Source organism: Mesoplodon mirus (genome assembly GCF_964341445.2).
Source record: "Mesoplodon mirus genome assembly, chromosome: 13".
NCBI classification, from domain to species: domain Eukaryota; kingdom Metazoa; phylum Chordata; class Mammalia; order Artiodactyla; family Ziphiidae; genus Mesoplodon; species Mesoplodon mirus.
The window spans coordinates 29,560,853-29,574,217 of NC_138989.1; the positions used below are offsets into that span (position 1 = coordinate 29,560,853).

Consider the following 13,365-nt stretch of genomic DNA (forward strand, 5'->3'; position numbering starts at 1 on the left):
ATGATGGTGATGGTGATGATGATGATGGTGATGATGATGATGGTGGTGATGATGATGGTGATGGTGATGATGATGATGGTGATGGTGATGATGATGGTGATGATGATGGGGATGGTGGTGATGATGGTGATGATGGTGATGGTGATGGTGGTGATGATGATGGTGATGATGATGATGGTGATGGTGATGATGATGGTGATGGTGGTGATGATGATGGTGATGGTGATGATGGTGATGATGTTGGGAGCAAAAGAAAGAGGCATCCTTGGCAGAGAAGGTGCAGTTGCCCACTTTCTGGTTTGTATGGACTTTGTGTTTCTGAACTGGAGCTAATACACTGGGGAAAGAACAAAACATACTTTTATCCCCTTTAAGGCTGCTTTGGTTTCCATGGGAGACATATGCATAGAACCTTACAAGTTGAGTTTCACTATTCAGTTCAGTTAACTAACCTACGTGTAAAAGTTTCTCTGAGATTCTGGAAAATAGATTTACTCTGTGTGTGTGTGTTTCTCTCTTCCAGTGTGTCCGTAGCTATTATAGTGGGAAGTTGGTGGGAGAAACATCACTGACTGCCAATGAGATCTAATCTTCAACCAGAAATGTTATAGCCAATAATTATGTTTAGAAATCCATTATTTGATGAGGGGGTTAATTATTTAGTATTTACATCTTATTTTAAAGTAATTTCAAAGTAAGTTTTCAAAATCTTTTAGGATGTTGTTGCATCCTCCACTCATAGAAGAGAGTGTTGCATAGTTGTGAACAGGCTTGAAGATTTGTGGAGAGGCTTGTCCTAGTCTCTACAAAGAGTGAATACTGGTCATGGGTATTTTTCAGACTGACTAGTCAACTCAGATAATAGCACAGAATATGCATTATGCTCATTTAAGACCTCATAGAGTTGAGATATATGGATATTAAAGGATTCATGAAGATCAAAGAAACAATTTAATATTTGTTCTCACCTATTGGGAAGACAAATATGTAAATTAAAAAACTGAAAAGCTAAAATGATAGAAATCAATTAATAATGTAAACATTCATCAGTTCTATTCAGGGAAATACATGATTAAATTTTGAAATTTAATTATGAAATTTTTAATCCAAAGGGCAAATGTATTTGCTGCAGACATGCCACATTTGAGATTATTAGCCCTAATATATAAAGTGTTCTAACAAATCAATAGGACAAAGACAAACATCTAATAGACAAATGGGCAATGAACATGAATAGACAATTCAGAAAAGAAAATACTAAAATTGCATACAAACCTAAGAACATTTGTTTAATTTCATTCTTAATTATGAAAATATAAGTTCAAATAAAATGTCTTATAAAAGATAAAAAGATTCATAAAACTGAATTAAATCAAGTATATGTATTTGAATAAAATTTGAGGGTAAAAATTTTTATAATATTAGTCAAAATTTTGCATGTGATGTATCACAATACAATAGTTCTACTTTGAGGAATTTATCTTAAAGTAATAACTGAATAAGTGTTCAAAGATATATGTAAAAGGTGTTCAAAATATTGCTATACGTAATAGCAAAAATGTAGATATAATTTGTATAGCACCGGCAATTGATAAGGAACTTGCATTTTATTAAATTATATAATACTCTATGTGCATTAAAATGATTAGAGGTCCATATTTATTGGCACAGAAAGAGTTATGTTATATATTATTACATGATTAAAGCAATGTCATCTGGATACTGATGATCAAAGCAGGGGATAATGGACATTACAAAACAAGAGTATTAGGTAGAGGCGAAAATGATGCTTTAAAAAATATACCTGTATAGGTCTTTTAATATAAAAAGTATTAATTAAGGGATGGTAAAGATTTTTTTCCTTATCCTTATCTTTTACAGTTACTTTTAACTCACTAATAATAAATATCACCTGGGAATTAGGACTCGGAGAATTTTGCAGATCTCACCATTTCACCCAAAATGCTGAAATTGCTCCTTGTCTGGGAAAATTGCATTGCTTGGATACGCATCACCCATTAGAGCAACCATTCCTGGGGTTTGATGGAGTTCAGGTACAATTCAACACAAGAGCATCTTAACATTTGCAAAGTAAAATATCACTACTAGTCAATTGAGAAGAATCTATTTTCCTCTTAGAACTTCACATTCTGTCCAACATTCAATGTGTGGTAAAATCTTGACTCTTTGATTGGGTAGGAAAATCTTTTCCTTTAAACAGTTAAAAATAATGTCAATGAAGCTTCTACCAGAAAGCTCATAAATGGTAACACTTCCTGGTATTTGACTGTTTCATCACCAATTTCTGTGCCAGGTCCCATGTTCACCTGCCTGGCAGCCCCTATGATATATAAAAATGCTTCCATTTTTATAGGAGTATGCTGGCAAAAATCTGCCACTCCCATGTATTACTAGTCCTTTTTTGCTAATTATTTTGGAAAAAGCAGAGGTGTAGGTCCAAGTTCAAGTGGCTTTCAATGTCTGGGACACACTTTTAAAATTGTTCAATTAGGAGAAAAATCTGTGCCTCATTTGACCACCAGTTTTCCAACTGCATTATGAAACTTGTCGTTGCATTTTTATATTAGAAATCGAGCAATAAGTTGATTTTAAAATTATTGATAAAAGTAATCAATGAGGAAACATAACAAAGTGAGTAACCAATTTACAACATCAAGATAGAGATTTTTGCATGTTCAATAACGTTTATGAAAAAATGAAATTACAAACTGAATGGGAGCTGTGGAAAACCCCTTGGTGTTATAAAGACCCCAGAGTAATTTGTCTAAAAAAATACAGACGACTAGAGCCGGGCTGAGAGAACTCAGTTGGCTGGCTGGTTTCAAGTAACAGTCAAAGCCCTGTGGTTTTAAACTGCGACTACAGAAAAATTAGATGAAATAAAAAATAATCAGCCCTGCTCCATCATGTACCAGGTACATATCTACGTGTATTTGTACAGACTGAGCTCCTGCTGGGCGTACTGAGTGTGTAACAAAATTACCGCAGTAGAAGCTCGCGGGTTCCAGAGGAGGGGTTTGATGACACAGCATGTCTGCTGTAGGCACTTTGTGCTTCTTAAGTTAATAACCAGACACACAAAACTTTGTGGAGCTAAAAATGAAATATTTTGAATCTATATTATAACCAGATCGGGGCAAGAGACAAATGATAGGAAGGAGGAAAAGGAAGAAGGAAGGAAAGACAAGGACAGGACCCCCATGCAGGACAGAGCAGTGAGGGAGGGAGTTAAATAAAGCGCTGGGTCTGCAGTCCCGAGTCCCCCACCCCTCAGCTTATCACCCAAAAGAGGGATAATAATAGTACTGACCTCATGGATTAAATTAGCTGATATATATAAGTGGGCACCTGGTAAGGGGGTGAGTGTAACCCGGTTTGTTTAATTGAATTATAGTTGATTTACAATGTTGTGTTAGTTTCAGGTACACAGCAAAGTGATTCAGTTATACATACATATATATATGTATGCATTCTTTTTCAGATTCTTTGCCATTATAGGTTATTACAAGATGTTGAATATAGTTCCCTGTGCTCTACAGTAGAACACTCTTGATTATCTATTCTATATATAGTAGTGTGTGTATGTCAATCCCAATCTCCCAATTTATCCCTTGCCTGCCCCCCTTCCCCCTGGTAACCATAAGTTTGTTTTCTGTGTCTGTGGATCTATTTGTTGTGTAAATAAATTCATTTGTATCATTTTTTTCAATTCCACATATAAGTGATATATTGTATTTGTCTTTCTCTTTCTGATTTACTTCACTTAGTATGATAATCTCTAGGTCCATCCATGTTGCTGCAAATGGCATTATTTTGTTTTTTTTTATGGCCGAGTAATATTACATTGTATATATATACACATATATATTACATTGTGTATCTATCTATCTACCTATCTATCTATTTATCTCACATGTTCTTTATCCATTCACCTGTGGATGAACACTTAGGTTCCTTCCTTGTCTTGGCTTACATGTTTCTATTGCTATGTTAATTTGGGGGAGAATGTCCATTCTCTTAATTTAAAATATGGTTTTAAAAGGCTGGAATTTCTTGAAAATATTTTTATTCCCACCTAAAATTTTGATGCTCAAAGCATTGTTAAAATCTTATTTTTCTTGTTCATATGTGGTGCTCTTTGAGATACAAATATCAGACTTGAAACTAGACTTAGCACTGGAGGAAACAACACAGATTTTCCTCTCTTGTAACAGGCGTGGCAGGAAGGTGGGGACACCAAGAACTGCTGGGAACAGACCCTGGGATGCCATCAGCAGCCCCCTCTCCTCTTTCCTGGCTTCCCTCTGCTCAGGACCCCTTTTTTCCTCTTACACAGCGTTCTCCCTGTGGCCATCATATTGGGAACATTGTCAGGGCTGGGCTCACATGACCTTGGTTCTCCAACAGGTGAGGAAAAGAGCTTCTTACCTGCCTGGGGAAGGTTCCACTTTGGCCTGACCTAGCCCATCACATGCACATCTGGTCACCTGTGACCAGGAGACAGGTGCTGCAAGGATGCCCAGATCCCCTGCCCCCATGGCCAGGGTAGGAGGTAGGATGCCTTGGGGCCCGCAGAAGCAGCTTATGGGCCGGGGCAAAGTAGTTCCCAAAGAAAGGAGATCTCCGAAACTGCTTTCTTTTGTGGAAAGACAGGAACTTGGAAGCTGCTGAGGTCAGCAGGAACATGGGGTGGAAGAGGGAGGAGAGGGAGGATGGATGCACGGAGCCTGGTTCACCTTGTAAAGGAGTAGCTGTCAATGGATTCGATTCGTTCCAGGAGTAGATGCCCTACTTCTGGGCATGGCAGTTCCCACTTGGAGTGTTGGGGCTGAAGGATGTTAAGGGATATTTTGTCACCTGAGACACACATGGGTGAGACATTGGAACTTGCCCTGCAGACTGAGTGACATTTAGCCCAGGGTTTGTTTCCAGCTTTTGGACTTGGTTACCCTCCCTCTGCTCCAGATGTCAGCTCTGTCATTGAGATGCCAGTGCTATCAAGGGAAATTCTTATTTAATTTAATTAATTTAATTATTTATTTTAGATTTAAATTTATTTTATATTGGAGTATAGTTGATTTACAATGTTGTGTTAGTCTCAGGTGTACAACAAAGTGATTCAGTTATACATATACATATATCCATCCTTTTTCAGATTCTTTTCCCATATAGGTTATTACAGAATACTGAGTAGAGTTCCTGGTGCTATACAGTAGGACCTTGTTGATTATCTATTTTATATATAGTAGTGTGTATATGTTAATCCCAAACTTCTAATTTATTCCTCCCCTCACCTTCCCCCTTTGGTAACTAATTTTTAAAAGTGAAGAATGTGGGCTTCCCTGGTGGCACAGTGGTTGAGAGTCCGCCTGCCGATGCGGGGGACAAGGGCTCGTGCCCCGGTCTGGGAGGATCCCACATGCCATGGAGCGGCTGGGCCCGTGAGCCATGGCCACTGAGCCTGCGCGTCCGGAGCCTGTGCTCCGCAATGGGAGAGGCCACAACAGTCGGAGGCCCACGTACCGCAAAAAAAAAAAAAAAAAAGAAAAGAAAAAAGTGAAGAATGCAATGCATTATTTCTAACTACTTCATCTAACATTGGAAAGGAACAACCCCTCTAGTGAATTGTATCCATTTCTCTATGCTATACATTTCCCTTCTTTTCCTTGTTGCTGTCCTTTGCTGTCACCTGAAGACTGTAACATGTTCTAGACTTCATATTATAAATCTCATTTAAAAAGTGTTGAATCAAGGAAGTCTGCCAGCAACTTTGTTTTCTCTACTTTTCTCTCTGTGTTGGACTGCTCTGGCATGGGAGAATAATATTACTTTACCATGTAAAACATGGTAAATGGCTGTAAAAGAATTCCCCAGCAACTGAATAATGGGCTGTCAAAAATATTCTTGGTGCCAAAGGATCTGGATATGTCTGTTCCATTTATTGTGTTTCTCCTTTCCCCATGACTAAGTGCTCACAAAAGACACAAAAACCCAAACCTCTAGAGTATGTGGTATTCGAGGGCAGAAACCATATTTTAATATATTCAGTCTCATACCTAATGTATTAAGATGTTTAGTAGAGGATCACCAGCAAACAATGATGAGCACCTATGGTATGTAAGATGCTCAAATTACTAATTAAATTGACTTCTAGTGACAGGAAGGAAGTTGTGTTCCCCCATCTCCACTGTGCTTGGTTGAGTGGGTTAATAATATTTATTTTAAGGAGTACTGGAAGTCTTGACCCCAAAACTTTTACCTTGTTCTGCCCTTTTGGAATAAGTTTAATTTTTCTCAGAAATATGAAAATGGGACCTATTTCTTAATTAAAGTTCCGTGTTTTAAGAGCCTGAATGTGCAGTATAGCAAAATCATTTATTTTTATTTTACCTTGATAACAAATGGAGTCTATTCAAAAAATCAATTTTAGAATGCGCTGAGAAGATCTGGGGAAAAAATGGAAATGTGGAAAAAGTTAAAAGGTGCTTTGTTTCTCAATGAAAGCAAGAGAATCAAGAAGAGTAGCATCTAAATGCCTCCCTACCCCGACCCTCCCCACTGGGTCCGAGCACAGACTATCTGCTTCTCACTTGGCGTCAGGCTCTTAATCTCTCCCCCCTCTGACTTCGGGCCAGACTGTTGCCAGCTGTCCTGGAGTTCAGCGTGGTTTCTGATTCAGGTTATATATTCTTGGGTAGTGTTTTAATTGCTAGTTTTCAGGGGCAGGATAACTGTCATTCAAGAATTCCTGAGATGGGGATTCTCCATTGTTTTGCATGTGACTCACAGGACAGATGACATTCATATGGGGCCTACTCCCCCGGTTCAGGGGCCATCAGAAATTCCTGAGCTGCTTAACTAAAATTCCAGGTCTTTTCCTCCTACTTAGCAAAGCCTATTGGAATTCAACTGGGCAAGAGTAACTTCTTCTGAGAAGATAAACCTGATCTGCTTTAAATTTATGTGTGTACGCATGTGTGTGTAATTCTGATCCCAAATTTAGTCCTGCATTATTTATAGCAATTATTTAAAACGCTCCATCATAACAGAGTAGTATGAACCCAAGTCCCTTAGTGAAATCACCATATTCATGCTCCCTTGGGACTAGCTTAGTCCTCAGAGAGGGCCCAGGAAACTACTTTGTATAATCTCCTGTCTTTCCAGAAAGTCTATCTAATGCCTAGGAGGCACTGATTGTCCACCTGAGAATAAAGCACTGGAGGCAGAGTTCTCAAGAAAGAAACATAAGTGCCATCCTGGCTTACTGTGACTTGAGGAATAGAAGCAGGGTGGCTTTTAACTGCCTCTGGAGACCCAGTGCTGAATTCACCACTTCCTGTTTGCAAGACTAAACTGTACAGAAAGGTAGTGATTATCTGCTGTGATTATTAACGCAACTAGTACACAACACAGCTCATGGATTTAGGGCAGGGGGGTGGAGTGGGCGGGCAGTGGTGTCTACTTGAACAGTTACTGAAATCAAGATATTGTTGCCACTGACTGAGCATCGGGAAAATGTCAAAGTGTGGGTTAGCAGAACCCTTACCTCTTACGAATGCAGACTTCTTATTGACATGGTCTTTGATAAAAATGAGCACTTTTCTTTACATAAAGTACTCAGAAAATTGTTATGCTTGTAATGTAGGGAAGAATTATTTCATAGAAAAATTGTAGAAAATCATTTTTATACCCAGCTATTCTTCTGTGGACTTGGATACACTATTCGTCAAACTGTGTCACTGGAAACAGTGTTTTTACATTCAGGAGACTTCCGATTAAAATGTTCAGCTTAAAAAATACATGTAAATCCTGTGCTTCAACATTGAGGAGGTAAAGCCATGGTGTCTAGTGGACTGGAATGTCAAAGTGCTCTCTAGCTTTCCAAATACCACCTGAAGTGAAAAGTTGAATTTTGGAGAGTGCAACTTACAATGTGCTACTCTTTCATTATTTTTAACAGGAGAGTATTACACATTTTTCTGCTTGGGGCACATGTAGACTTTTAGAGAATGATTTATTGGTCTGCTCTGTTACCGGGGGCGGGGGTGGTGGTGGTGTGTACTCACCTGGGCTGGTCTCTGAAAGGCCATTTGGGGAGGCAGGGAGGGATGCCTTTGAGGAAAGACAGTCATTCTGCTTAGATGTACAAGCAAATCTCTACCAGGCTGTGCAAAATCAGGGCAAAACTGAATCCTTGTTGTGCATTAATTACATCCCTTCCTTCTGTTACAGGCTCAACCTGGGAAAAGACATTCCGACAGATCGGCTTTGAAAGGTAAGCAGGGCTTGGTTACTCATGGTCTATTTTATTCCAAGCAGTTCATTGACTATAAATTGGTGGTCTTGCCGCCATTACTTCAGTGACTGTGCCCTTGAGTAAGTCATCATTTTTGAGCCTCAATTTCCTTGTAAAGTAGACCTTTGCTTTATGACATTGTTGCCTGCACACAGAGTGAAAATGTAGATTAAATGGAGCAATTTATGTGAAAATGCTTCTTCAACTGTGAAATAGTGTGAAAGGTAAATTGTAGAATTAGATCATCACTGAAAAGAGAGTAAACTCTTTCTGATGTCATGTGCTATATTTAGTTTTACAGGTTTAGTACAGAGAAATTTATATTTATATTGATATCTTTGCAATAATTAATATTATCCAATCTTATTAGCTCAAAGTGGAAGGCTGAGATCGTGTCACTCTTCGCTAAAAGCATTTCTACACCAGAAGAGAAAAAGCATACTCATTATAACATCAGAAAATGTGGAGGTAGGGTCAATATAGGCCTAATGGCAGCATAAAGGGCCTTTAGCATCTCATAGTGAACTTGCAGTGTCGATACAGCTATTGAAAGAGAGAAAAGTGATTTTTTTTTTACTCTAAAAGTAGCTTTTGACTAGTTCTTTTCATCGTATTGAAAATGTGTTTTTATGTGTATTGATCAAGCTGACAGAGTGCTTAGAGCATATAAAAGGGATTATAAAATACCTTAAAATGCATTATTTCTCCAGTAGCGAGTGAGTACAGCTAGCTCATCACCAGGCTGACTGTGATAGCATTTCTGGTACCATTTTTAATTGACTCAAAGGTTTATTTATTTCTCTCCGTACACTTACATCCTGTCAGCATTGTCACTGTTGATCTCCCCGTGAGTTCCCACAGGTAGTCCTTGAGGTTATTGGAGGAGGTTGGCTTGGGATGGGCAGATCTCATGGATCAACTTAAAGGCTGGAATGTCATGTGCAGCTTCACCGTGTGTGAAACCTTTCCCCAAAGCATCTTTCTCTTGATTCTTCTTTTGTGTTCTGAAAAAATGTCAACGATAACCAAGAGGAGAGAATAGCAAATTGAACATCAGTTATCTGTTGCCCAGCTTCAAGGACACTTTGCCATACTTGCTCTGTCCATTTCTAGGGGGGAGGGGTCTAAAATATTGTAAAGAAAATCTCAGATATCATGTCAGTTCATCCCTACTTAAGTCAGGATATGTCTCTGAAAAAATGGATGTTTTCTTTCAGAATCATGACGCCGCAGTGGTACCAAATACAAATAGCAGTAAGTCCTTAGCACCATTTAATACCCAGTCAATGTTTACATTTCCTGATCATCTGAAAAATGTCATCTTACAGATACTGGTTTGAATCAGCGTGCTCCTAAAGCCCACACATTCCATTTTAATTTTTCAGTTTTAAAAAGTTAAAAAAAATTTTTAACATACAATATATTAGTTTCAGGTGTACAACATAATGATTCGATATTTTTATACATCATGAAATGGTCACCACCATAAAGCCAGTTACTGCGGTCACCACACATTCTGTTCTGTTGTCACATCTCAAGCCTCTGTGTTGGGATCGTGTCCCCCGATTCCCTGCCATCTTCGTTGGGTTTCTCTTCACTTTCCTGGCTTCCGAGGAAACCAGCTCAGCTGTCTTGTAGAACCGCTGTCTTGTCTGGATGTGTCTGTTTGTGGCATTGTTTACCTTGTCATTCTACCCTCTGTTTCATGTAAAATCAAATCTCTCCCTTTCTGCCATTGGGGGCAACTTCGTGTTGACTTCTTGTACTTTGACGCAGGCCACCTGGTCCTTTATCGTTTCCGTCCTTCTAGCATAGCTGGAGTTATCAAGCCAGCCCAGTATTCTGGACCTGGAGTCAGCCATTTATCCCAAGGGTGGACACTGAGGCAGTTCCCAGCCTTTGGCTCTTACCAGAATACTTTGAAATGAATAACCTTATGCACACTTGTATTTTTGCCAGATATCCAAGGGATAGGTTCCCAAGTACAATCAAAGAATACGTTTTTATGGAATTTTGCTAAACATTGCCAAATTCCTCTCCTTAAAATTTCGGCAGTTTGTACCCCCCGCCAGCAATGGAAGAGAGCAGTTGTTTCCCCAGAGCCTCGCCAACAGAACATGCTGTCAAACTTGAGATTTTTTTTGGCCAATCTGTTAGGTGAGAAATGGTATCTCAGTGTCCTTTTAATCTGCATTTATCCTGAGTCATTTTTCTATAGAGCAAAGTGCAGGCTGAGATTCTTTGCTGTCTCCTGAGTGAAGCACTCAGGGCAAGAGCTTCTTCCAAGATGGTTAGGGATTCATCAGTCTGCAGGATTTGGCAATTGAAACATATTCTTCCTAGTTTGCATGATCTTAACCTTTTGCTTACTTGAATAACGATTTAATGAAAACAACTGCCGTGTGCCAGTCATTTCCAGTCCATACAACAACCCCACAGACCAGGGATTGGCTAACTTTTACTCTACAGGGTGGATAGGCCACATTTCAGGTTCTTCTGTTGTAGCAGAAGGCAGCCACAGACAATGAGCATGGCTGTGTTCCAATAAAATTTTATTTACAAAAACAGGAAGCTGGCAGGATTGGCTACTGGCCATCCTTTGTGACCCACACTGTAGACTGTGAGCCCCATCTCACAGGGAAAGAAACGAGAAGAAAATCAAGTAGCTACCCAGAGAGTAGACTGTGGGCCCCATCTCACAGGGAAGGAAACCGGAAGAAAACCAAGTAGCTACCCAGAGAGTCATAGCCACGTGGGTGTATTGACCTGCATTCAAGCGAAGGTCTGCCTGGCTTTGTACACCCAACCACACTGAATGCTTGAATTATAGCCTTCTTTGGTTTTGTGTTGTTTTATTTTTCTTATCCCTGTAGCTCTGGGGACATAATCTTTAGTCTCAAGTCTTACCAGCTGTTCTCATTTTATGAACATTTTGAAGAAAGCCAGACAGTAAAATTTCCATATTATAATGCCTCTCTAAAATGGGTATGCTTCCAAATAGATGTACAAATAAAAATATTATTAAGGATATGCTGTAGTTTTGAACTGTAGTCTTAGTTTAGAGATCATCCCTGTTTTTAGATGTTATCTTAAAATGTCATCCTGTGTTTTCCCATGTTGTCCAGTGTTGCCTCATTTAAGGGCAGGGGAACCGTCTCTGCATTGCATCAAGTGTCTTAAAGTACAGAGCAGATATTGATCTATGGGGTTGTTGTGCATTTACAGTTGCAAAGACCATGTCAAGCAGTGCCGTTAAATATGGCCTTGCTTGATTTCTTCTCAAGTTTAACCTCGTCTTTCTCTTAAAGGGAATTCCAATTATATCCTAAATGAAGCTATCTGCTTCTTTAGAGCCATTGTAAGAGATATTGATCCTTTCAGCACTATGTCCTTTGAAGTTTGCCCATCAGTCTGTTGGCTAGCTGAGTATTTTAAAGTGGTCACATCTAAAAAAAAAAGTGACTGAGTCAGCTAAACCTCAAAGCTTTCTCCAAGAAAAAGAAAGCAAAGATGTCCTCTGCTGTACATTTTGTAATCCAAGGGAAGATCGAGGGATTGAGCTTGCCTGTAACACGATGAGACAGTGTGCAGCCCTTTCCTTCCCAGAAACCATGCTATTATATACACCGTCTCAGAATAAATACACATTGTCACAGTTTATATGGCTGAATCCATGATAATGTGTTATGTTCACCTTGCAAACAATTGCTCTCTGTGAGCAATATCAGGAGTTTATTTTTCGATTTCATCAGAGGAGTGCTTGTGACATAGGAAGGATATAGGTTCCTGTAACTTTGGTTAGGGTTAGGGTTAGGGTTAGGGTTAGGGTTAGGGCTCGGGTTAAGGTATAGGATATAGGTTCCTACAACTTTGGTGCCACTCCCAAGACCCCCTTCCACTCCTGGTCCTAGATGTTGCTATCTGCATAACAAAAGAAGACTCGGTTGTTTTGTTTTTGTTCTCATTATGGAGAAAAATATCTGTGCCTAACATTTTTTATTTCATTCAGAAAGCTCACCTTTCCCTGCAGATTTTCTAAACTTTTGATTATAAATATTTCCAAAGCATAAGTCACTCACTCATCGAGGTAATGGTGATGCAGGTGGGCCTGTCCCTGTCCCTGCACTGATACTCTTCAAGTTCTAAGCAAGCGTATCAGCCAGGGGGTGTCCCAGATTCCCCGTGGCTTCTTACAACAAATGCTTCTTTCTCGTTTGTGCAAAATCTGATGAGGAGGCAGACAACGTCGTGGGGAGGTTGCCTGTGCAAGGTGTGTCACTGTTTGGCTTCAGTCTGTGACACCTCTGTCTTGACATGATGTGTCTGAGTTTGCTTAAGCATGGAAGCAGAACTTGGGGAATTGCGCACTGGATTTTAAGTGTTTCCACCTGGAAGTTGCATCTGTTACCACAAGTCACAGTTTATGGCCCAAAGCAAGCCACTGTGCTGATTTAAGGGCCAGGAGCATATCCCTCTGCTGTGTGTGCAGGAGGGGACAGGAAGTGGAGCCACCAGAAAGCGCTAGTGTCCTCACAGGAAGCTGTGAGCCAGGTCTGCACAGGGTCTTCTCTTTCTTAAGCTACACTTTTCACTGGAGAAAAAATATTTCAGTGACTCAGTGGGCTTGTGCACAGTAACCCGCCAACAGAAATAAGGTTCCTGTTCTCGGGGAAATCTTATCGATGCCTCTTTCAAAGTAACCATCTTCTACTGCTTTCTCACCCCTATTTACTTAAAAAGCAAGGTAGTTTTTCTTAATAAATCTCTATAATCAGCACAGCACCTCAGATTACATTAGTATTCACCCTATTGTACATGATTTTATTTGATGCTCTGCTTGGATTGTGGAATGAAATATCTTGCCCCTTCAAAGACTATTTTAAAATATAGATCTCAAAAAATAAAATAAAATAAATAAAATGAAATATAGGTCTCCCTGAAGGCAGCCTGCTCTTATGAAACACAATTATCCCTAGGATTTTTTTCCCTGGTGTAGAGATGATTCAAGAGGCGTGGCTGTGTCTTGGTGGTGCTCGGAGGGCAGCCTC

The 13,365-nt window shown here is 39.6% G+C and overlaps 1 protein-coding gene across 4 annotated transcripts in view; it reads left to right on the forward strand.

Annotated features, from left to right (window-relative positions):
• The window catches only part of PIEZO2 (piezo type mechanosensitive ion channel component 2), a gene marked incomplete at its 5' end in the record, with an annotated part of 336,195 nt that overhangs the window by 157,598 nt on the left and 165,232 nt on the right, over positions 1-13,365 (forward strand). For all 4 annotated transcript variants that reach the window (XM_082640709.1, XM_082640711.1, XM_082640710.1 and 1 more), the window contains one exon: positions 8,254-8,296. In XM_082640709.1, the coding sequence (XP_082496835.1) occupies positions 8,254-8,296 (43 nt within the window). The remainder of the gene's footprint in view (positions 1-8,253; positions 8,297-13,365) is intronic.